Raw genomic sequence first — 26,006 nt, 5'->3', positions numbered from 1 at the left:
ATACAGCCAATCACTAACCAAGGTTAGTTCTGTAAACCAATGAGAATTCCTGACAAACAACTTTTGTAATCACCCCTTCACCTTGTGTCAGTAGAGGGCATAAGAGCAGCTGATCTATCCTTTTTTCTTTAAAAAATGTTCTCTGGAGAACTCTCCAGGGCAACCTGGAAGTGTGTCCTGAGCTGCAGTCCCCAGCCTTGGCCCACCTAAACATTCTGTATTAATTTTGCCTCAGCTTCTTCTTTTTAAGGTTAATACTCATCACAAAACAGACATCTGAAATATAAGCTTTATTTTAAATTTAAAGAAATATTGAAAATAAACATTTTTTACAAATTATAATCAAGCACTCAAACATTTTAGGAATGTTAAACACTAATTCTTCATTCAAAATAATGACATCCATAGAATACAACCCTGGTGTTGGCCAATATGAAGTTTACTTAATGTTAGTATTTTACATACATTTAACCATTAATCCTTCCTAAAATTCAATAACAATGATTTCATTTTATAAGGTGAAGCTTTTTATGTAATACCCCAGAGATAACTTTTTCAAATATGAAACACTTATACCAGTGAGGAAATTATAAAAACATATATAAATTATACTGAAGAACTTGATTTAGAGGTTGTTTGTATATAGATGCATTTCACTTAGAAAGTACACATGCACATCAAAACACTTTCACTGAATATATATGCCATTACATTCTCTTAGTTACATTACAAAGCAAATGGCAGGGTCAGAAACGTTGTTCTATTATGTATCAACTGAAAAAAACATATATTCCAAAAAAAAAGTTTTTGAAGACTCATGGGAGTGGAATGTGCCCGCATTAAGAACAAAGCTTTTACAGGACCACCTGTCTCCAGCTCGCTCTGAAAACAGCTGGCTACCCTCAGAAAGACAAGATGGACTTGTTAATAATTTCAATGGACTCTCGAAGCTCATCCTCTTTGATCACCAGCGGAGGCGCAAACCTGATAATGTCACCATGGGTTGGCTTGGCCAGAAGTCCATTATCTCGAAGTCGTAGACACACCTTCCAAGCATCATAATCTAAAGAAAAATAGTAAAACATACATGCTCAAAGATAAATGTTTAAACATCCCTTGCCATATGTATGGGCAAAGTGCCGCCTGGCAAAACAAAATTCCCAGAACTTGCTCAAATAAGGGAAGCTTGTGCTGGGAGTGGTGGCTTACACCTGTAATCCCAGCACTTTGGGAGGCCGGGGTGGGCAGATCACAAGGTCAAGAGATCAAGACCATCCTGGCCAACATGATGAAACCCCGTCTCTACTAAAAATACAAAAATTAGCTGGGTGTCATGGCGCGCACCTGTAGCCTCAGCTACTCGGGAGACTGAGGCAGGAGAATCGCTTGAACCCAGGAGGTGGAGGTTGCAGTGAGCAGAGATAGCGCCACTGCACTCCAGCCTGGTGACAGAGCAAGACACCATCTTAAAAAAAATGTTTTTTAAATAAAAAAGGAAGGAAAGCTTGGAGATGCAAGCTTGGTTTGTTTTTACTCCTAAAAATGAAGTTCCTTTTCACTTTTCAGCAAGCACATAACTAGGTTTGAATTATATGATTAGACATATCATAGTGTTTCATAAATGAAAAATATCAGGCCAAAAAAAAAGACAAACAAAAGTGCTAAGGCTGCTGTATTAATCACACAAGGAACTAATGCAAAAGAACTTGGGTATGGGCTGGGCACGGTGGCTCACACCTGTAATCCCAGCACTTTGGGAGGCCGAGGTGGGCAGATCACGAGGTCAAGAGATCGAGACCATCCTGGCCAACATGGTGAAACCCCACCTCAAAATTAGCTGGGCGTGGTGGCACATGCCTGTAGTCCCAGCTACTCAGGTGGCTGAGGCAGGAGAATCGCTTGAACCCAGGAGTAGAGGTCGCAGTGAGCCAAGATCACGCCACTGTACTCCAGCCTGGCGACAGACACTCGAGCCCCACAGAGCGAAACTCTGTCTCAAAAAATAAATAAATAAAATAAATAAATAAAATTTTAAAAAAGAAAAAAAGGAACCTGGATATGATACAGATGATTAACTAACATAAAATAGGCAATACTCAAAACCCAGTGAACACTACACATTCTGAAAAGGAACTCGCTTCCTGAGCTCAACATTTTATGGCAACGATTCTCAACCTGGCTACACATCAGAATCACCTTAAAGGCTATTGCTAATGCCCGTGCCCCACCCCAGATGCGTCAAATCAGAATCCCTGGGGTAAGGCCAGGCTTTGACTCATTTTTTTAAAAAGCTCCCCAGGTGATTCTTTAAGTGCAGCCAAGGTTGGGAGGTTGGAATAGTTGCTTTAAAAGGAAGAGTTATCACAAGAAAATCCAGCAAGGAACACTTAAGGGTTATAATGGATGTACTAAAACACCCAATTAAGTGACAGCCAGCATTACTTTTATTATTGACACCATCACTGTCATTCATGTCATTATTACTGCTGCTCCTATAACCTCTACTGACACAAAGCATGAAAGCGAGGGAGGGAAGGATAGCAAAGAGGACACTTTCTAGTCCAGACTCACCAACAAAAAAACTTGAACTCTCTAAATACTGCCTGACTAACTTAAGGCAGAAAAACAAATGTCTTAAAGGAACAAGAGTCAAATTAGTTAAATGTGCCTTCATTTAGAAAAGAGCTATATTTTTTATACTCTTAATGTAATTATAAATCAGACAATAATCTATCTAAAAGGCTTGGCCATTTATGTCAGTCAACAGTTTCAACAGAACCAACAACCAACTAAAATCCCAGTGTGGCTGGGCACGGTAGCTCATGCCTGTCATCTCAGCACTTTGGGAAGCCGAGGCGGGCAGATCACGAGGTCAGGAGATCGAGACCATACTGACCAACATGGTGAAACCCCGTCTCTACTAAAAATACAAAAACTACCTGGGCATGATGGCATGTGCCTATAATACCAGCTACTTGGGAGGCTGAGGCAGGAGAATCACTTGAACCAGGGCACTGGAGGTTGCAGTGAGCCGAGATGGCACCATTACACTCCAGCCTGGCGACAGAGCAAGACTCCATCTTAAAAAAAAAACAAAACAAAAAACAAGTGTAGCTGGGCATGGTGGCTCACGCCTGTAATCTCAGCACTTTGGGAGGCCAAGGCAAGTGGATCACAAGGTCAGGAGTTCGAGATCAGCCTGGCCAATATGGTGAAACCCCGTCTCTATTAAAAATACAAAAATTAGCCGGGCGTGGTGACACGCACCTGTAATCAATCTCAGCTACTCAAGAGGCTGAGGCAGAGAACTGCTTGAACCCAGGAGGCAGAGGCTGCAGTGAGCCAAGATCGCACCACTGCACTCCAGCCTGGAAGACAGAGCAAGACTCCATCTCGAAAAATAAATTAATTAATTAAATAAAATACCAAGTGTATTTTAGGTCTTTCTAAAAAAATTATCTTGAGTAAATGTTTTATCTCCATACCTTTGGTTTCTTTAATAACAATAGCGTTTAACAATCCTTTTCCTCTTACGGCAGTTACAACATCAGAAGGTAGCTTCATGAGTTCATTTCTCAAGATAATGCCCAATTTTTCTGCATTTTCAGCAAGATTTTCTTCTTTTAAAACCTACATTTAAAAAAAATTATATAAATGTTAAGACTGTCCTTTTTTTTGTTGTTCTTTGGAGGACAACGGGGACTGTAAGCACAGGAAAAACATGACTAAAGACCAGAGGAACTTAACTTTCATTGCTATTTTTCAAAGCCTGTATTAATTTCTAATTAAACATACACTAGCTCAGAGCCTTGCCTTTGTCACAAATCTATTGCCAATCATTCATGGCAAAATAAGGATTAAAGATTATTTAATCCAACTCACATACTGTCATTAATTGAATACGTCAATGGAGGAAATGTAATTCTTAAACTGCAATAGTTTCTTCCCCTCCACAAAGATCTATCCTCAGAGATTACATAATAATTGCATGCCTTCAGCAGGCACTTAAAAAAATCAGTCTGAAAACATTATAAATCCACACTTAAAAGAAGACTTGCTTGCTAAGCAAAAAGACGGGGCTGGCAGGTGGGTCACAGTTGAGAGTTCTGTGAGGGCCAGCCAGGGCCGAAGAACCCAAAGCACCAGGTGTCTGTGAACTCAGGAAGCCCACGGAGGAAATCCAGTCTACTAGGCCAAGTTTAAATTACTTTTTGAGAATATCTTGTTCCTAAAATTTTTCCTCTGTACTTCATGTTTTCTAATATTTGGCATTCTTATTGAATGTCTTATTATATCAGTGGGCCCAAATTAAAAATCACTTCAACATTGCTTTAAAGAATAGACATGGTGTGGCTGTGTCAGCTTTTACCTCAAGGGCTGCGATGGCCACTCGGCAGCCTAGTGGATTGCCACCGTATGTAGATCCATGCTCCCCTGGTTTAATGGTCAGCATTATGTCATCATCACATAGCACTGCCGACACCTGAAAGACGGTCAATTCACCACGTCATTTCTCAGCACTAAGCATTCTACTAAGCATTCTTATCCCCAGAGTCTCGCTGTCACCCAGGTTGGAGTGCAGTGGCGTGATCTCAGCTCACTGCAATCTCTGCCTCCCAGACTCAAGCAATTCTCCTGCCTCAGCCTCCCAAGTAGCTGGGATTACAGGCGCCCAGCACCACACCACACACGCAATTTTTTTTTTTTTTTTGTAGTTTTAGTAGAGATGTGGTTTCACCAAGTTGGCCAGGCTGGTCTCGAACTCATGACCTCAGGTGATCTGCCTGCCTCAGCCTCCCAAAGTGCTGGGATTCCAGGCGTGAGCCACCGCACCCAGCCAAGAAGCTGATACTTAATGACTTCAACAAGAGTTTACATCAGCCAGCCTAAAACTACTGGCAATAAACTAAGTCATACCCTAAAACATTACAAATACTTCAGGTACAAATGGCACAAAACAATATACTTTTGCAACTAAAAGAGAAAAGCTATTTCTGCAATGATGTAATTTCACAATTCCTTCCAATGTCGAGATGAAATGCTTTGTTTAAATGCTTAAAAAACAAAGCTGAGCAATTCTTTTTAGCAAAACTTTTGTCTATTCAGCAAAACCATCTATACTTCAGAGACCTCTGATGCAGTAACAATTACTGGCTCTGAAAGGCAAACCCAAGACATGAACTACAACAAACATTATTTTTTCAGTCTCTATGTTCACCAGTCATGGTTTTAAACAATTAGTAATATGCCATGCTTCTGAACACTGGAAAAAAGGACAGGAGTCTACAGGAGTCCTTTGAGGACGAATTGTTCCCACCCAAATCCAGTGTCATAGCAAATTCCAAGGCACACTCAATTCTTCAGGCAATAAGTAAGTGGGTCACACACTGGTACCTTAAATTTTTTTATTACAGATATTCCAAGTGGCCTACAGCACACTTGGTAAAATCAAACCATCTGAAAGGCATTATTGTCACAATCAGCTGATGTATAAATACTTCAGGGGTATGTTTTACAAGAGTAGGAAATGGAAAGAAGGGGGACATGAAACTTACAGGGTATAAGCCTCCAGAAAGGGCCTTTCCAAGGAGGACTATATCAGGTCTGACATTTTCATAATCAACAGCCAGCCATCTACCAGTTCTGGCCAATCCTGTCTGTATTTCATCAGCAATAAACAGAACCTATTGGGGAAAAAAACTTAACTCCATTAGTGATCATTTTCATTTCCACAGGGAAAACAGCCATCTTTATTTCACTGTCCCCCTACCAACAATAAATGTGTAATTCTGATGTGCCCTCGGATTTGTAAAAATGTTTTAACTACACACACAATTTCAAGACTATTCTATGAGAATCCTGTAGACTCACCAACTATTTCCTTTGTCAGGCCACTCTCTCCCTAGAGGCCCATTCTGCCCTGCTCTACATAGTGAAAAGGTGCTGATGCAAAGCTGAGGGTTTTGTATGGCTTTTCTGGACATAACTACCCTCTGGGAACAAATTAATTTATTTGTTTATTCCACAAACATTTAATATGTGACAAGAACTCTCAAATGGTAAACAAAATACACTACTATCAGCCCTGGGAGAAAGGAGGAGAGAATACAACAAAGGGCTTGCAGGGGCTCACAGTGAAAGGCTCTTAGAGCAGCGAGGAAGGAAACGCTGTTAAGGCCATATCTGCAGCTCTGCACAGGGCCCAGGACAAGGCCAGAGACAGGAAAAAGTGGTTTCTAAGCACTAGAAAGTACTTAAGCTCTTAGAATGCCATCGCCCTCTAGTGGAAAGTAATTTAAGGGCAGGAGCCCATTCAGTCTTATCACAGGCAGCAAACGTGACAACCTGGTGCCTGGTGCAGAGCTCTCGCACTCCCATTAGGTAACCTGGATCCGGAACAACAACGCCTGCTTCACCCTGAATTGGTTCCACCATGAATGCGGCCACATTTGGATCCTGAAGAGCACGCTGCAAAAGAAATAGGAATAGGTTTTAATAAATCTTCTTTCTACCACACTTGGAAATCTGAAAGCATACACCACATGTATTTTCTATGAAGTATGCAAAACAAGTTTTTGCACTAACATAAATTCTGACTTCACAAGAATTTGAAGTGGAAGACTTCAAATTCACTGCCATTCAATTATCAGAAGCTCCAAACACTTCACCTTTAAGTTACACTAGCCTACATTTTCTTTTTTGCCTCATTCTGTTGCCCAGGCTGGAGTACAGTGGCACAAACAGGGCCCACTAAAGTCTCAAACTCCTGGGCTCAAGGTGATCCTCCTGCCTCAGCCTCCCAAGTAGCTGCACACCATGCCCAGCTAATTTTTTATTTATTTTGGTTTTTTTATTTTTTTTTTGGAGATGGAGTCTCACTCTGTCACCCAAGCTGAAGTACAGCGGCACGATCTTGGCTTACTGCAGCCTCTGTGTCCTGGGTTCCAGCAATTCTGCCTCAGCCTCCCAGGTAGCTGGGATTACAGGCACGCACCACCACACCTAGCTAATTGTTTTTTGTATTTTTAGTAGAGACAGGGTTTCACCATGTTGGCCAGACTGGTCTCAACTCCTGACCTCAAGCAATCTGCCTGCCTTGGCCTCCCAAAGTGCTGGGATTACAGGCGTGAGCCACCGTGCCTGATCTTGATTTTTACATTTTTTTGTGGAGACAGGCTCTCCCTATGCTGCCCAGGCTGGTCTTGAACTCCTAAACACAAGTGCTCCTCCAGCCCTAGCCTCCCAAAGCACTGGGATTACAGGCATGTACCACCATGCCCAGCCTGTTTTCTAATATATAAATGTAGTATAAATTAAATCTGGCTGGGCACAGCGGTTCATGCCTGTCACCCCAGCACCTTGGGAGGCCAAGGTGGGCAAATCACTTGAAGTCAAGTGTTCAAGACCAGCCTGGCCAACAGGGCGAAACCATGTCTCTAAAGCAAATAGAAAAGTGAGTTGGGTGTGATGGTGTGTGCCTGTCGTCCCAGCTACTTGGGAGGCTGAGGCAGGAGGATTACTTGAACGCAGGAGGCGGAGTTTGCAGTGAGACGAGATTGTACCACTGCACTTCAGCCTGGGCGATAGAGTGAGACTCTGTCTCAAAAAAAGAAATTAATTACTTAAATTAAATCTAAAGTAAATAGCCTTTTAAAGCCAATTTAAGGCTTTCTTTAAAAGCCTTCCACTTCCACTTTAAAAAACTAGCTAAAAACAGAAATTTTACCTAGCAAGTAAGCAGGTACACCCAAGTTAATTGTTATGAAGGACACACATCTAAAGCAGCTAACGGGCTGTTCAGAGTAGATCACAGAACTCAGCTTTCTCTGTGTTGGAAACTAATTGCTCGCTACTGAGAACAAGTCTGAAATCGTGGCCTAACTTAAGTGAGATAAATTTGCATTACTGTCATATAATGTATTTAGAATTCATATATTCAACAGCTTTAATTTCTATTCACAATGAGCTAAGCACCATGACGCTAGTGAAATACCTCCAGTGCAGGCAGATCATTGTAGGGAATGATGTCGAACCCCGGCATAAATGGTCCAAAACCATCGTAACTGGTCACGTCTGTGGAACTGGAGATAGCAGACAACGTCCTACCCCAAAAGTTTCCAGCTAGAAAGGAGAAACAAACAGCGATTATTTCAAAGAAACCCAAAATTCAATAAGCACTATCCCCACAAAACACCACAAGAAGTTTGACTCAAAAAATAAATCAAGGGCTTGCCTTAGTGCACCTTCCGTGGGCTTTCAATTGTTAAAACAAAGTCTGATATTAAACACCATGGCTCCTATGACACAAGACCACTAGGTCTGGCCTTGTAATTCCTATTTCAGTCTATTCTCTCTACTGAGCCTCTTGACTGGAATATATAGCCCCTGCAGATAGATAACTTACTTTTCTTTCAATAATCCCCAACCCAGTAACAAGCCCTAATAATTGAGGTAATTGAGGTCTTCAATGCGAGTTTTCTAGAGAAGGTGCATTTATGATACTGATATGAGAAAGAGAATATCCTTCACAGACAATTAGCAGCTTTCCTTTCAAAACTCCAATACTGCAGGCCAACAACAGAATGCATTTCCAATTTCATTTGGAGAAAAGATCTTCAAGCAATCCAAACATGTTTCCATTTTGCCTTCCTTGATATTATAATCCTTTATGATGCTAAATGACAGAGGTTTCCCTTTCTTCTGGAACATTTTTTATCCATTAATAACGGTGACTGAGGATCTACTATGTGAGGCATTGTTTTAGATGTTGGGGAATAGGCCGGGCATAGTGGCTCACGTATGTAATCCCTGCACTTTGGGAGGCTGAGGCGGGCAGATCACCTGAGGTCAGGAGTTCAAGACCAGCCTGGCCAACATGGTGAAACCCCATCTCTACTAAATATACAAAAATTAGCCAGGCACAGTGGTGCACACCTGTAGTCCCAGCTACTCAGGAGGCTAAGACACGAGAATCGCTTGAACCCAGGAAGCAGAGGTTGCTGTGAGCCGAGATCGCACCACTGCACTCCAACCTGGGTGATAGAGCAAGACTCTGTCTCAAAAAATAAAAATAATAATAATAATAAAGATGTTGGAGAAGCCAGGTGCGGTGGCTCACGCCTATAATCCCAGCACTTTGGGAGGCCGAGGCAGGCGGATCACCTGAGGTCAGGAGTTCAAGACCAGCCTGGCTAACATGGCAAAACTCTGTCTCTACTAAAAATATAAAAAACAGCTGGGCGTGGTAGTGGGCACCTGTAAGCCCAGCTACTCAGGAGGCTAAGGCAGGAGAATCGCTTGAACCCTGGAGGCGGAGGTTACAGTCAGCCAAGATTGTGCATTGCACTCCAGACTGCAGACTAGGTGACAAGAGTGAAACTCCGTCTCAAAAAAAAAAAAAAAAAAAAAATGTTGGGAAATAGATCAGGATCACAACTGGCAAGATTTCTGTCCTCAGGGAGCTTCCTTTCTAGTAGGGAAAAAACACTTAACATAAACCAGTAAAGTGAGCTGGATAGTTTCAGAGAGGGTTAAATTCAAGAAGGAAAGACACCATGTAAAATAACAGAGAGGTTGGGAGTTTGTGACATCATGAATGTTTTTATCTTCTTACCATCTCTGCCAGCAGCAACTCAATTAATCAGTGCTGGATTATCGTATTTTGGCTTCATCTTGTTTCTAATTACTATTCTTACAAAGCCTCTTTCATCAGCATCCCTTACCTACAAGTAATCTCTTCTTTTACTTGTCCACAAACAACAGCACATTGATTTTGACTAGGTTTGTTTAAGAAGAAATGCACTGATTAGACCATAAGCCTATTTTCTTTCCCCTGCCTAGCCTCAGGAACCTCATCCTCGGTCACTTACCCTGCAGGTATAAGGGACTTACAGTTAGGGACAGTCTTCCTCTGTCTCTCCACCCCACTGACTCACCAGCTTCTTTCAATACTCAGGTGAAAACATCTTTGCACCCTTTGCTATTAAGAAAGAGACTGGACATAGTCTATAAGAATGAAAGTCACCAGAAACACCATTTTTGTTTGCAAGAGACAGTTATGTTGTCCTACAATGAAAGCACAAGATTTTTAAACGGCAAGTTACAGAGTTTTGCAAAGATTTCTTCTTTGGGAATACCAATCTGTCCCCTCAAATACCAATTACCTCTGGCCTTCAGTTGAACTCTGGATTCTATTACGTTATGGGGTTTATCATTTAACTGCATGTGTTCACACGGCAGAATATTTAATGATTTCAATGATCACAAGAATGAACTTTGACCATTATAGCGACAAATCTATACATACCTGTTTTTAAAAAAATAAAGCTTAAAAAACAAGTGAACATCATATAAAGAATCCAACAGTCAAACTACATCTACTCAATTAATTATTAGTCTCCCTAACCAAAATTCAAGTTATTCCTTTCAACCAGTCCCAGAAGCCTAACAAGGGCAATTCCAAGCCTCCTCTTTCCAACAGCTTCTAAGAGGAACATGGCATAACAGCACCTCCAATATCAAGATTCAAACCACACTCTATGTAGGCCATGGCCCCACACTAACTTCACCCAACCCCAGCACCCAACACAAACCCTCCACCAGTAAGACTATCTAATTAACTGGATAACTGCTATAAAAAAAATCTGACAGGCAAATGAGAGGAATAGGGAGTTCAGAAAGAAAAACCCATACATGAAGAAATAATCTCCAAGAACAGGAAATCCCTCATTAATTGTTATGAAACATTCAGCAAATACGTACCCTGTCTAGGCAAAACATATTACAAGTATTTCATCAGTAAATCAAAACAATAAATTATATATGTGTTTTTTATATATAAAATATATAAGAGAGTGTGTGTGTGTGTGTATATATATTTATATATATATATATATATATTTTTTTTTTTAATAGAGACAGGGTCTCCCTATGTTGCCCAGAAGGCTGGTCTTGAACTCCTGGGCTCAAGGAATCCTCCTGTCTTGGCCTCTCAAAGTGCTAGGATTACATGAGCCACCACGCCTGGCCACAGTAAATTATATTGTATGTTTCAGTCATAGAAATTAATATTTAATTTCACATACCTGCAAAAACAATCTTTGCTTTGTATTTCTGAATGCCCTTCACGGTATAGCCCCACCTACGAGCTAGTTTACAGGCAGTCTCTCCAGCCTCCACTCCTATCAGGAGAGAAAAATGTTCGGATTTTTTAAAATGTTAAACTATCAAAAAATAAAAAGGTTATTTTTGAGGGTATTTAACAAAAAAAGGAAATGTTTTACCTGTATTCATAGGAAGAACTTTCTGGTAGTTGAAAAGTTTAGTAATATACTCCTCATATTCACCAAGTACGTTATTATAGAAAGCTCTAGATGTTAAGGTCAATTTGTCCACTTGACTCTTCAGCGCATTCACAATCTTGGGGTGACAATGCCCTTGGCTGACAGCACTGTAAGAACTCAGGAAGTCAAAATATTTTCTGCCTTCTACATCCCATAAGTAAATACCTAAATACATAAGAAAGGAAAATTATTTTAGACAATTACTATGTGGCATGAAGTCCAAAGATTAAGAGTGCTAGCAAGTTCATATGTAGGCTGAATGCCTACATATGAACCTCTATTTATATATTTGTAGTTATATATATATATTTAGTTATAGTTATATGTAGTTATATATATATATGTCGTATTTATATATTTGTAGTTAAAGCTTGTTTTAGCTCAGGCATAATAAACTTTGATTTGTAAGGAATTATTAAGAATTGTATTTTGTCTGCCTGGCTTCAAAATACACATTTAACAAAAATAACACAAAAAGGTTATAAACTCTGGAGTAAAACCTTTACCTAATTCTAAAATTTAGGACCCAAAATTAGAATTTAAGAGAAGTTAGGCCAGGAGCCATGGCTCACGCCTGTCATCCTAGCACTTTGGGAGACCAAGGCAGGGATCGCTTGAGCCCAGGAGTTCCAGATCAGCCTGGACAACACAGCAAAACCCTTGACTCTACAGAAAAATGCCGGGCATGGGGATGGTCCCAGTTACAGAGATTGAGGTGGGAGGACTGCTTGAGCCTGAGAGGTAGAGGATCCAGTGAGTTGAGATTGTGCCACTGCACTCCAGCCTGGGCACCAGAGCAAGATCCTGCCTATAAATAAAATAAAATAAATAAATAAAATTTTAAAATAAAAAAGCAGAAGTTATACATAACAGACAAAAATTATGAGAAATCGTCTACAATAACCCTTAGGATGGAAAAAAAAATTGTAAATCATGTGTCTGATAAGATCTAACTTCCAGAACTTTACAACTCAATTTCAAAAGGACAAACAACCCAATTTAAGAAATGAAGAAAGACTTGAATAGCTGTTTCTTCAAAGAAGATATACAAATGGCTAAGAAACACATGAAAAGATGTTCAACGTCACTAATCATTAGGAAAATGCAAGTTAAAACCACAATGAGATACCATCTCACACTCCCTGAGATGGTTATAATTAAAAAAAACAAGTTTTGACAGGATCTGAAGAAATTGGCACTCTCATACATTGCTAGTGGGAAAGTAAAACAATGTTGCCGTGTCATGTAATATGAAACAGATTTTCCATAGTTCAAAAGAAGATATGTCTATAATACTGGCACCAAATAAAATACAGGCAAATGACAAAAATGTGTGATACTCTTATATTGTCATTTTCTGGTACAAAGCTAAGTAATAAATTTTGGTTTTATTTGGTTAAGGCTGTTATTTATTCCAAATTGTAGATTAAATCGCCATTTGGCAACTATCACAGTAATCATTTATTCAGGCAAGAATCATTAGTGGATGCTAAAATTGTGTGTAAAAGTTCATGAGTAACTGGGTATTTACAGAGTTTTACACTCTGTCCCCACAAGATACTTAACACAAAGGGAAAGAAGACCAAGACAACCAAGAAGAATTGAGGAACTGCTCTGGGTTAAAGAAGACTAAACATGACAACTGAATGCAACTCATCGGAGGTTTTTCTTTTGTTATAAAAGAGAACAAACAACATCTGGATTAGGTCTCCAGACTCACGGTGCTGTACCAGTGTTCTTGATTTTTACAATTACTCTATGGTTATAAAAGAGAAAGTCAGCTGGGCACAGTGGCTCACACCTGCAATCCCAGCACTGTGGGAGGCTGAGGCGGTAGGATCACTTGAGACCAGGAGTGATCTCAACACAGGCAAAATCTAATCTCTACAAAAAAAAATACTTGGGAAGCTGAGGTGGGCAAATCACCTGAAGCCAGGAGTTCCAGGCTACAGTGAACCATGATCGCCACTGTACAGCACCACTGTACTCCAGCCTGGGCAACAGAACGAGACCCTATCTCAAAAAGTCACTGTGTTTTAGGAAAGACACACTAAGTATCTATAGGTAAAGAAATGTCATGTGGCAGGGCGCGGTGGCTCATGCCTATGATCCCAGCACTTTGGGAGGCTGAGGCGGGTGGATCACCTGAGGTCAGGAGTTCAAGACCAGCCTGGCCAACATGATGAAATCCTGTCTCTACTAAAAATATAAAAATTAGCTGGACGTGGTGGTGTTGGCCTATAGTCCCAGCTACTCGGGAGGCTGAGGCAGGAGAATCACTTGAACCCGAGAGGTAGAGGTTGTAGTGTGCCAAGATCACGCCATTGCACTCCAGCCTAAGCAACAAGAGTGAAACTTCTTATCAAAAAAAAAAAAAAAAAAAAAAGAGACATCATGTATGGCCAGGCATGGTGGTTCACACCTGTAATCCCAGCACTATGGGAGGCCGAAGCGAGTGGATCACCTGAAGTCAAAAGAGTTGGAGAGCAGCCTGGCTAACATGGTGAAACCCCATCTCTATTAAAAACACAAAAATCAGCCAGGTGTGGTGGCACGTGCCTGTAATCCCAGCTACTTGGAGGCTGAGGTGTGATAATCGCTTGAACCCATGAGGCAGAATTTGCAGTGAGCCAAGATCGTGCCACTGCACTCCAGCCTGGGTAACAAAGCGAGGCTCCATCTCAAAAAAGGAGAGTCATGTCTGCAACTTCCTCTCAAAACAGGTCAGAAAACAATGTACAATATGCAGGCGTGGGAGGAGAGGAAAGAAGGGAGTGAACACACTAAGACCAAAGCAGTAAAACGTTAGCACTTGGAAAATCTGGGAGAAGAGTAAAAGAAAAATATTAGTACTACTTGTTACAACGTTTCTTAAGTCTAAAATTACGCCAAAATAAAAGTTAAAAGAAAAAAATGACAGCAATATGACCGTACTTTCCTTATTTCTCTTGCATTCCCTCTTGGTAAGGTCCACATGACAAAGACAATGGTTCCTCTTTGAAGCCTCCATAGCACCTAACACAGCAGCACTAGACACTCAATAAATGAATTAACTGGCCGGGTGCAGTGGCTCACACCTGTAATCCCAGCACTTTGGGAGGCCAAGGTGGGAGGATCACAGAGTCAGGAGTTCGAGACCAGCCTGGCCAACACGGTGAAACCCCATCTCTACTAAAAATACAAAAATTAGCCGGATGTGGTGGCGCATGCCTATAGTCCCAGCTACTCAGGAGGCTGAGGCAGGAGAATCGTTTGAACCTGGGAGGCAGAGGTTTCAGTGAGCCCAGATTGTGCCACTGTACTCCAAACTGGGTGACAGAGTGAGATTCCGTCCCAAAAAAAAACAAAGCAAAACCAAAAAAAAAGAATTAACTGTGTCTGCAATATATACATTAAATACATCTAGAAAAATGTATATTGAGAAAATATGGAAGCAATTTTTTTAATAAAAGGTTTCAAGAAAAGGGAAGAGACGGATTAATTTGAAACGTACCTTTTCCTCTCTCCACGGCTACAGGTAAAGGATGGTAGTTGTGCGCACCATACTTATATTCCCTTTCAAAAATGTCTTCAGAGGTTGGAGGGCCTTGGACTGTTTTTTTAGTTGCAACAGATGTAGCAGAAGCCACTGAAGAATGAACTCCTCGACTAAGTACAGCAAACCTCTGCAAATGTGCTAGTTTGGAAAACATTGTGTCCTTCAAGCAGAAAAACCAGATCTGTCCAAAGAAAAGAGAATGCATTAAGAGTGAGAATCCTTGGCTTATGCCTATAATCTTAGTACTTTGGGAGGCTGAGGCCAGAGGATCACATGAGCCCCGGAGTTTGAGACCAGCCTGGGCAACATAGCAACACTCCATTACCACAAAAAATTGAAAAATTAGCTGGGTGTAGTGGTGTGCACCTGTAGTCCCAGCTACTTGGGAGACTGAGGTGGGAGGATTGCTTGAGCCTGGAAGTTGAGGCTACAGTGAGCTGAGACTGTGCCACTGTACTCCAACCCAAGAGACAGAGCAAGGCCCAGTATCAAGAAAAAAAAAAAAATAGCCAGGCGCAGTAGCTCACATCTGTAATTCCAGCACCTTGGGAGGCCAAGATGGGAGGATTGCTTGAGCCAAGGAGTTAAAGACCAGCCTGGGCAACACAGTCTCTATAAAAGAAAAAAAAAGAGTGAGAATCTTGGTGGTTTGTGCCTGTAGCCCCCAGCTGCTCAGGAGGCTGAAGCAGGAGGGTCACTTGAGTCCAAGAGTTTGAGGCCAGCCTGGGCAACAGAGTGATACCCTGTCAATCAATCAATCAATCAACCAATCAGTAAGAGTAAGACTCTTTCCAGAGCTAATGAACTGTGTGTTGACTGAATACCTACTAAACGCTAAGTATTTGTTAAGCGCCTACCACAGTTCAATACCATCAGGCACGATGCTATGAGACAGCTACAATCGTAGGGCAGAGACCAGAGGCAGGGAAACCAAATCAGAGAAGACTGCCAGAGACTAGGCATGGGGCAGGAGACAGCGGGACTGACAACTCATTTGTCCTTCTATATGGAGAGTGAAGCAATTAAGGTAGAATTTGGTTTCTACCAAAATAAAAGGGACCATCCTAAAATAAAAACAACAGGTGTGGAGAGGAAAAAGTTGACTTCTGGGGTATGGGAATTGCTTAACACCAAAGATCTAAACTACAAAAAGTCAAATCTTTTTTTTTTTTTTTTTTTTTTTTCCGAGGGTGGAGAGGACAGGGTCTCACTCTGTCATCCAGGCTGGAGTGCAGTGGTATGATTACGGTTCACTGCAGCTTCAATCTCCCTGGCTCAAGCAATTACCCGACCTCAGCCTCTCTAGTAGCTGGGACTACAGGCGGGCACCACCACACCCAGCTAATTTCTGTATTTTCTGTAGAGATGGGGGTCTTGCCATGTTTCCCAGACTGGTCTTGAACTCCTGGGCTCAAGCAATCCGCCCACCACAGCCTCCCAAAGTTTTCAAATTAAAGGTGTGAGCCACTGTGCCCAGCCTAAAGTCTTTTATTTAGCCACAAATATCTAAAACTTCTGTAGGTCAAATTTATCATAAAGGTGAAAGGCAAAAAGACTAGGAAAAGAATGCTAACTTATAATAGCTTTAAAGTGTTCATAGGAAGTTGAATTAGACCAAACACATACATACGTACATAAATACACACATACACACACACACACACATATATATAAGATTCCCAAACAAAACAATCTATTCTGCTAGGATGGTTGTTTCTACAAAACTTATCCTCAAAAAATTGTAGCATAAAAGCTATTGTTGGCCGGGTGCAGTGGCTCATGCCTATAATCCCAGCACATTGGGAGGTCCAGGCAGGCAGATCACCTGAAGTCGGGAGTTTGAGACCAACCTGACCAACATGGAGAAACCCCATCTCTACTGAAAATACAAAATTAGCCAGGCGTGGTGGTGCATGCCTGTAATCCCAGCTACTCAGGAGGCTGAGGCAGGAAGATCGCTTGAACCTGGGAGGCCGAGGCTACAGTGAGCCAAGATTGCACCATTGCACTCCAGCCTGGGCAACAAGAGTGAAACTCTGTCTCAAAAAAAAAAAAAAAGCTATTGTTAGCAAAAGGTAACTGAGAACTACAGAGTGTCAAACTACAAACTACAATCTGTTACTTGTATGAGCCTTAAAGTCTAAACATCACTGAGCAGGCTGGTGTTTGCCCTGCCACCCCATCACATAAGGCAGAGTCAGGGCTACTCTCTCAGTCATCCCCAGCCCTAAAACCAGCCCCTCCACAAGGCTTCACACACCTCTTTGTACCCAATTTACCATTAAGCATCCTGATAAGCCATGAAGTAAAAACTAAACTATGAAAGAAACTAACAATTAAAAGGAAATTAGAGCACGTGCATAGGAATCACCTCTGGAAGGAAGGAAAAAAAAAAAAAAAGGCTGAAAGATAAATTCATGATTAGGAGAAAGTTGCCAAAAACTAGGCATATTTATTCTATCTATACTTACTTTCTAAAAGACTAGTTAATTCATGTTTCAACAGAAGTCTACCAATGACAAGTCAAACCATGTATAATCTCACAGCACTCCTGATTTGAGCTGCCAAATTAGCAAAACATAATACTTGGAGTTTGGCTTACTTCCCTTTAAACTTGGCACTACCCAATAAATCCAGCATGTTCAAGAATTTGCAATTACTAAACAAAATCCAGCACTCCAGTTTGCCAAAGACTCACCGACTATTTTTTCTTCCCACGGTTCAGACCAGAATACAGATTTTTAACCCACGATCCAGGGACAGTCTGCAGAGTCCAAAATCTCCTGAAATAAAATGCAGAATTATATGCAGACTCATATTTTTCCAAGAGGAAGGTCCATAACTTTCATCAGACTTTATCTCAAAGGGGTGGGTACCAACAATCAAAAAAAAAAGTGATGTAAGAATCATCAAACTGGAGGTAGCTGCTAGCGAAAATGTCTAATCGTACCATACAGAGCTTCCCCAAAATACTACTGCGAAGTCTAAAATACTCATATATGATTTCCTTCTTGGGCTCTTTATGCTTTACTCAGTATGAATTGTTTGATCAACTAAAAAATTAGAATATTAATTTTTGCCTATCAAATTAGCAGTAAAACACTCAGGCAATACTTAGTGGTGCTCTAAACTGTAACAACTTTCTAGGGCCAGGCATGGTGGCTCACGCCTATTATCCCAGCACTTTGGGAGGCCAAGGCAGATCACTTGAGCCCAGGAGTTAAAGATCATGGGGAGACCCTGTCTCTATAAAAAATACGAAAATTAGCCAGGTGTGGCGGCGTGTACCTGTAGTCCCAAGTACTCAGGAGACTAAGGTGGAAAGACCTCTTGAGCCTTGCGTTCTGGGCTGCAGTGAGCCACGATCTATGCCACCAGCACTCCAGCCTGGGCAATAAAGTGAGACTGTGTCTCAAAATATATATATATCTTGAGATTATCTAAATTCAACATTCTTATTTTATATAAAAGTTATCTGCACAGCTAATTTCCAACAGAAATGGAATGAAAAATTCATTTACCTGTCAAGTTTAGGCAGTTTTATTAAAGAATAACTGGTGACAAAATAATAACATTCAAAACATTACTAATACTCATTCTCAAGGTTTTTGCTTCTTTTCACTTACAGATGGAGTCTCAGCTATGTTGCCCAAGTTGGCCTCAAACTCAAGGGATCCTTCTGCCTCAGCCTCAGGAGGAGGTGGGACCACAGGCGTACACCACTGGGTCAGCTATTCTTAAGGTTTTTAAGATGAAGTCTGGATATTTAATTCGACTGGGAAAGGTCAGAAACTAGATGTGCCTTGACATATCAAAATCCTGTACATGCATTTCTATTAAAGAACCTTCTGTGTTCAAGTTACTGTGCTTGGCACTGTATGAGAAATCTTACAGCAGAATTAAGATGGACTTGAAAATAGCCAACATCAATAATATCCTCTTCCCCAGAGGTTTCAAAACCAGGAGAATCAAGTGGAAAATACAGAGTTTGGAGACCAGGATTTTAAATTCTGTCTGTGGTTCTTAAGAGCAACTCTGGGTGATGCTGTCAATCTTTCTGAGCTTCACTTTCCCCATTTGTAAAATGAGGTTGAAGCGTTACTGAGGATTAAATGGGTTAATGTTATTGTGCCAAATCCAGCACAAAATGGCCACTCAGTTCCCTTTTGCCCTTAAAACTAGCCAGTTTCTGAAATATCAGAATCAACAGTGCCATGATTTCTTTTTAAAACTGTTTAAAAAGACACACACACACACACCATTTTTCAGTTGATAAAAAATTAGAAAACACAGACAAGAAAATTACCTGCAATTTTACACTTGCATGACAACCATTAACATTTGGTTATTTTTTCTAGGCATAATTAGCATCCACATTAGCTTTTTTTCACCCTTCCCTATAGAAGTTACCATTTAAGTGCCTCCTAAAGACTCCCCGGGTCTGTGCAGACTTGTAACGGGTCCTAACACTTCAGGCCACTTGTTTTTATGCCTGTAAGTCTATACTCTAAGCTCCTTTAAAAAACAGTAAAATTCACTTTGCATTCCTAGAACCTAGCCCAGGTTGGGCATCCTGTGGGCCTTTGTCAAATAAACGAGGTCAGTCTTACTTAGGACTCCTGAGGGAGTCAAGGTAGCAAGTGATCAAGACTATGGGATGACCTATCCCTGACCAAGTTGAGTCTAACTCTAAGAGGGGGTGTTCACTGTCTGACCTCATCTAGAAGAACTCATCTCTTCATCAAGAGTTTACTTCATTAGATCTAATGGCCTTTAAAGGTCAAAATAATGTGTTCCAGGTTGCTATCATGCATCTACCTGAGGCCCATACTCAGGTCCCGGAAATGAGAACAAATTGCTCTTGGCAAGCTAGAATTCTAACACTGAAGGTTTCATCCACATAATTAACAGAGTCCTTCAGGCTACCATTACTCTCTCCATCTAGCCCATCCATCTACATTAGAACACACCTACAGTAGAATTTCCACAAAAGGCTCCATTTTGAAGTTAATTTAGCCTATGCTCTTAAAAACTATTTTCTTACTCTAAAAGAATAGTCAGTGTAAAGTCATCCAAAAGCCACTTAAAATATTCAACTTGAGGAGTAAATTTGTTCTTGCTATTTTGACAAATATTTACTTTTCCTGAGGTAACCATTCACAAACACAGGCCTTTTAAAAAAAAAAAAAAAAGTTCTACCAACAGAAGTCTCTTTTACGTAATCAGTATTCTGGCTAAAATTCAAGTCAAGTGCATCATTGGCAAACAACTAGTTTTACTACTCAGAAAGGATTGGGGTCAACTACAGCAGATCCTCCACACACATCCAAATTCGGTGCTTTCATCCCTATTTGTAAATGTTTGAGATTTGACTGGTCCTCAAGAACTCACTAAAGGGCATAAAATATGCACACAAATAACTGTAATAAAGGCAAGCTATGGGATAATACAAATTAAGACAGTTGCTTTGAAGGAAAAAAAATGTCTTTTAAAAAAGTTTACTATTTAAAGTTATACTGGGTTTTTCTTTGGGAGCGGGGATGCAAAACTAATCTTAAACACCATGAAAAACTGCAAACCCAAAACTATATATATATATATTTTTTTTTTTTTTTTTTTGAGACGGAGTCTGTCGCCCAGGCTGGAGTGCAGTGGCATGATCTCAACTCCCTGCAAGCTCTGCCTCCCGGATTCAAGCAATTCTCCTGCCTCAGTCTCCCGAGTAGCTGGGATTACAGGCGCGCACCACGATGTCTGGCTAATTTTTGTATTTTTAGTAGAGATGGGGTTTCACCATGTTGGCCAGGCTGGTCTCAAACTCCTGGCCTCAGGTGATCCGCCTGCCTGGGCCTCCCAAAGTACTGGGATTACACAGGTGTGAGCCACCGTGCCTGGCCAAAAATAAGCTTTTTAATTTAACTCTTGTTTTTATGAAAAGACTCATCTAAAGACAGAACCAGGATACTCTAATGAAAGGAGTCTATTGTTATTTCACATGGATAAGAGTGATGGATTACAATCTAAAGAACAGTTCCGGGGTTAACTGAAAGAACTAGCTTATCCACAGAAACCCTTTCAATCCCAGACGAAGAAATTTAGAACTTAGAAACTGAACATTAGTCATTTCTTAAGGTAAAGCCACTTCATTCCAAAGTCACTCTCTTTTCCCCCTTATCACCGTAATTTATCTAAGAAGTAAAACAACACCAAAAAGGTAAGATGTAGAGTGACAAAAGGAGACGGTGGGTCACAGGGTGAGTGCCCAGGTGACTTCGGGCCTCAGTCCTCTCGCCAGCAAAGGGTGGAAAATGACCCCTCCCGTCCGGCCCGGGAAGGCGACCGAGGAAAGACACCGGTCAGGCCCATTTATTGATGTTCAGCAGGATTTGCAAAAAGCCCTCAAAGGGAGGTTTTCATGCTGAAAATCCTGTTGCCCCCCATTCCCCACCATCTAATTAACCTGCACATTACTGTAAGGAAGGTTCTGCTTCCGTAATTTTCTTTATTTCGACAGAAGCTGGAGAAAAAAAATCATAGGCTGGAAGAGGGGAGCGATGGGCAGGCCGATCTGCAGGGCGCAGAAGCAGGCCAGGAGGACCCAGCCCTCCAAGGCTGCATCAGCGCCCCCGCCGCGTGACCAGGGCCACCTGTTTACTGCACGTCCCCAGAACGCAGCCTCCCCGCCGACCCCAGGAACCGAGAGTGCCCAAAGGCCTCCTCCCCGGAACCCCGGGGCGCCTCGGGGTCTCCGGGCCGGGTGAGCCGAGTCCTGGCCTCCACAGGCCGCGAGCGCAGGGGGCGGTGGCTCCGCCTGGTCTGGCAGGCGGAGCTGCCACATCTTCAGCCTCTCCCTGCCTCCCGCCCCACCCGCCCGCCAGTCGGCCGCTCTGGGCTGGAACCAGTACTCGGGCCTGCAAGCCGTGGGGCGCCACGCCCCTGCCACCTGAAGATGCGCGACTGCCGGCGACTCCAGGGCGCCCGGGTCCGAGCCGCCCGCAGAGTAAACCGGCCGCGGGAGCGGCACTCGTTCCCCGGCCGAGGCCCAGCGCGCCCCGTCAGCCAGCATCCCCAGAACCCCGGCCGCGGCCACCCCGAGCCCGCCCACCTCCCCCGCCGCCGTCAGGGAACCCCGGCCAGAGCCCAAGCCAGAGCGCCAAGACTGCGGCGCCCGGGCGGTACCTGACGACGCCTGACTACAACCCAGGACACGCGGCGTCTACGAAGCGCAGCGGCGACGCCAGCGCGTCACTGCAACTTAAAGGCTGATTCCGTCCCGCCCCCAAGTCGCCCTCGCCGCTCATTGGCTGGAGCGGAGGGCAGGGCACCAATCGCGTGGGCCCTGTCCTCCGCCCCGCCTGCCCCGCCGCGCATCAGGGATCTTTGCTCCTCCCGCGGGTTGGATCCGCGCTCGCGCCTCCTGAGCCCGAAGGCCCGTCTCTGAGCTCAGGCCCCTCGGTCGCCTCCTCTGGCGGGACGAGAAGGGTCATTGTCCGCCCTTGCCGACTAGAAGACTGAGGCCCGAAAAGGAAAAGTCTGTTGGGCCCCCTGCGCGGGCCGGGTGTGGCTGGAGACCGAGAGACGTGAGGCTGGACCGCCCGCCCTGTGCTCCCGGAGGGAGGGACCAGCCCCAGCTCTGCCCCAGCCACAGCTGCGGGAGCCCCATGCCCTTGAACCCTGATGCGCCGCGCAGCTTAGTTGTGCCTCTGAATCCACCTCCAAAAGTCGTCGCTGCCTATGGAAAACACACTGCCCACCTGTTCGCAGCTGCTGTCAGATAATTGAGTGGCAGCAACCCACTCAGAGTACAGATTTGCCTGTGGTGCCCTCTGCAACCGATTATTAAATTCAGAACACAAAATAGATATTCCGGGACAATCTCATGTTAGAATTGGAAGGGACTTGGATTTCACTTAGCCCACAACATTTATGTTAAATATTGGAAAACAGAGACCCAGAGAGGGAAAGCGACTTAACCCAGTCATCCAACAGTAGGGGCAGTCTGTTCCTGTGTGCCCCTCGGCACCCCTCTCAGAGGGCAGGCGCTGGCAGCTGCTGGCACCACATTCCATTAGACCACAGTGACCAGTCAGGGGCCCAGCTGGAAACAGAGGACACACTCCAATGTGAACATTCCCTAAAACGTGGTGGTGGGGGCCCGTGGCTCACGCCTGTAATCCCAGCACTTTGGGAGATCGAGGCAGGAGGATTGCTTGATCCCAGGAGTTCCAGACCAGCCTGGGCAACACAGTGAGACCCCGTCTCCACAAAAAAATTAAAAATTAATCTGGTGTGGTGGCACACCTATGTTCCCAGCTAATCCAAAGGCTGAGGTGAGAGGATCACTTGAGCCCAGGAGGTTGAGGCTGCAGTAACCTATGATTGCACCACTGCACTCCAGCCTGGGCAACAAAGCAAGACCATCTTAATCAACCAATCCATCAATCAGTGTAGGCAAGTAAACCACAAGGGAGGGAGAAATAACCAGGGTCTCATGCACCAGGGAGGGCCATGATCCACCCCTAGGCCTAACGGCCTCCAAGAGGGCTTTCCAGAATTCCAGAACGCAAAGAGAGGAGTGTGGGAAAGGCTATCTGGTCACCAAAGTCATCAGCAACTGCATGGGAAGGAGCTGGATAATGAGCATCTCCTGTCAGGCTTCCACATGGGCTGAAGCCATTAGGAGGCCAGAGGCCAGGGGAGCCCTTTAAGACAGGTCAGCCTCCTAGGACACACAGCAGGGTGGAAAAGGGTGGAGACGGGGTAGGGAAGCAGTTGGAAGACATTCAACACACGTAACTGGCTAAGATAAGTCGTAGCTAAGCAGAAAGTAAAGTCCATGCTAAATGGTAGGGGTAAGAAAGTGATACGGGTGCAGAGCTGTGAACAGCAGAGCCAACATCTGCGGATGTACAGAACAAGACACCAAAAAGGATTCAGTCCTCCTGGGCTCCATCTGCCCTAGACAAAGGTCATTCTCTCAGACTGTTGTGGCCATGGGCTCTCTGGAACTCACTGAGAGCAGAACGTTGCCTGTTATTTCTTTGATGTTCCTCCACAGCACCCAATACAATGTGATTAACTTCTTGGAAGTTAGGTTATTCCACCTAAGGGGTCAGAAAGGAATGGTTTCTCCAGGGTCGTGCTCTATAAACCTGGGCAGGTATGTGGGGCCATGCCCAGCTCTTGGAACTCTTATAAAGCCCAAGACTCCCCAGTTATGCCTTGTCGAGGAGGAGCAGGTGAGTTCAGGAGAAGCACATGACACCCAGGATCCAGGGGTAACACAAAGTACGTTACAATGTCTTTGGGCTCACAGATAAGGTGCTCTTTAAGGAGTTTCATGTGCAAGAAATTGCTGGAAATGTCTGGGTTTTATCTCTTTCCTCTTATCAGAAAAATGCAATAGGTCCAGAGAGCATGATAACATTTTATGGTTTCAGTACTAGAGTTGTTTTTCAGCATAATGTGGCCTTGACAGGGAGATCTGAACTTGAAAGCTGCTTCTTTTCAACCAAGAAACAGAGCTGCTTTATTTGTATGTATTTTATTTGTACAATCTAGAAACATAAAGTTAAAGTGTACATTACAAAGATTTTTGAGTCTCTAAAACTATTAATAATTCAAGTAATTAACTATATGGGGGCCAGAAAACCTGAGGATATAAAGAGTGGCCCTCAGGCCGGGCACAGTGGTGCATGCCTGTAATCCCAGCTACTCGGGAGGCTGAGGCAGGAGAACTGCTTGAACCCGGGAGGCGGAGGTTGCAGTGAGCCGAGATCGCGCCATTGCACTCCAGCCTGGGCAACGAGAGCGAAACTCCGTGGCTCTCATAACAGACATCCAAGACCTAAATTCATTTCATCAGTTCATTCGACAAATGTCCCTTGAGTGCCTCAGGTGTCTGACCTTGCGAGAGGTTTCACATCATCAGGCAACACCATGTGAGTCCTTTTGTTTGCTTGCTTGTTTGTTTTTTGAGACAGAGTCTTGCTCTGGCGCCCAGGCTGGAGTGCAGTGGCATGGTCATGGCTCGCTGCAACCTCTGCCTCCTGGATCCTCCCACCTCAGCCTCCTGAGTAACTGGGACTTCAAGCGCATGCCGCTACGCCCAGCTAATTTTTGTATCTTTTTGGTAGAGACGGGGTTTCACCATTGTCCAGGCTGGTCTTGAACTCCTGGACTCAAGCAATCTGCCTGTCTCTGCCTCTCAAAGTGCTGGGATTACAGGCATGAGCCACCTTGCCCGACCCATATTAGTTTCTTCAGTAAGGAGGGAGAAGTTCCAGAAACGTTCCTTTAACAGGCGTGAACAAAAATCTTGCAACGTTGGGAATCTAAAAAAGCTGCAACTGTATTTTTAAAAAGGAAAGCAGCATTGATTTTCTTATACAGACAAGCCTCTATTTTTTAGTGGCTAGAAAAACAACGCATGGGCTATGCAGGTCTCTTGCTTTGCATTGCTTCCTTCATCGTCCCACTTGTCCTGACTTCTTATTAGTATAGCCTGCATATACCTGGGCTTCAGATGATTAAAAAGGAAAATCCAAGCTGACAGCCAAGGAGGAAAACTGTTAATGACACAGAGAAAATAAGTGTTTGGTGATTTTTACTCAGCAGGAGAAATTTTGTTTCCCAGATTGTATTCAACCTAAAAAGATGTCTTTGCAGCAGAAGTCTGGGCAGCATGTGTAACTCATCCTTCCTGCTCCCAGTGCACCAAGTCAGGGCAGGTATTTAGGTCTGGTGGAGAGTAAACCTCCTTTAAGTCCAGAAGGGCAGGGATCCAGAAGGAGCAGGTTAAGCAAAGCATCGAGGACAGTGGGAGGGGGATCGATGGCAAAAGTTCTGAACTGAGAACGATAGACAGAGACTTAGAAATGTTGCTCTTCATCTATGGGTCCTCATATGAGGCTGTGGCTGACGGGAGTATTAATTTTTCTCTCCCCTGAGCTAAGCTCCACCTAAGAACTCTGGCTGCAACCCCTTCCCTTCCCCCAGGTGAGACCCTCCCTGATGACTGAGACTGCAGGGGCCTCCTCCTCTTCCTGAGCACTTCCTGTCCACATCAGGCTGGCCTGCAGTCTTTTTTTTTTTTTTTTTAATTTAAAAATATACATAGAGACACG

General features: G+C 43.3%; 1 protein-coding gene across 2 annotated transcripts; it reads right to left on the bottom strand.

The window, feature by feature from the left end:
- Positions 1–275: 275 nt before the first annotated feature.
- Positions 276–22,145, bottom strand: OAT (ornithine aminotransferase). Of its 2 annotated transcripts, none has more exons than XM_009215573.3 (11): positions 22,060–22,145; positions 17,579–17,663; positions 14,836–15,061; positions 11,283–11,507; positions 11,085–11,180; positions 7,994–8,121; positions 6,346–6,468; positions 5,556–5,684; positions 4,370–4,483; positions 3,486–3,630; positions 276–1,063 (listed from the first exon to the last, which is right to left on the bottom strand). In XM_009215573.3, exons 3-11 carry the CDS (start codon positions 15,032–15,034, stop codon positions 903–905), a joined length of 1,320 nt encoding a protein of 439 aa, XP_009213837.1. In that variant the 5' UTR covers positions 15,035–15,061; positions 17,579–17,663; positions 22,060–22,145; the 3' UTR covers positions 276–902. The 2 variants fall into 2 exon arrangements, with proteins under 2 accessions (XP_009213837.1, XP_017799900.1); XM_017944411.2 differs by lacking the exon at positions 22,060–22,145 and adding an exon at positions 18,169–18,187.
- Between the last annotated feature and the right edge of the window lie 3,861 nt (positions 22,146–26,006).

Source organism: Papio anubis, chromosome 11, assembly GCF_008728515.1.
Source record: "Papio anubis isolate 15944 chromosome 11, Panubis1.0, whole genome shotgun sequence".
Taxonomy (NCBI): domain Eukaryota; kingdom Metazoa; phylum Chordata; class Mammalia; order Primates; family Cercopithecidae; genus Papio; species Papio anubis.
Note: the sequence above shows the minus strand (reverse complement) of the source record. Positions and strands in the feature narration are given on the sequence as shown.

Excerpts from the sequence above, each read along its gene's own strand:
- OAT (XM_009215573.3), bottom strand. The coding sequence starts at position 15,034 with ATGTTTTCCAAACTAGCACATTTGCAGAGGTTTGCTGTACTTAGTCGA. Across the intron at positions 8,122-11,084 it reads AGCAAAGATTGTTTTTGCAG|CTGGAAACTTTTGGGGTAGG; the intron begins GTATGTGAAATT and ends TCTCCTTTCTAG. Across the intron at positions 4,484-5,555 it reads TTTCTGGAGGCTTATACCCT|GTGTCGGCAGTGCTATGTGA; the intron begins GTAAGTTTCATG and ends ACCGTCTTTCAG.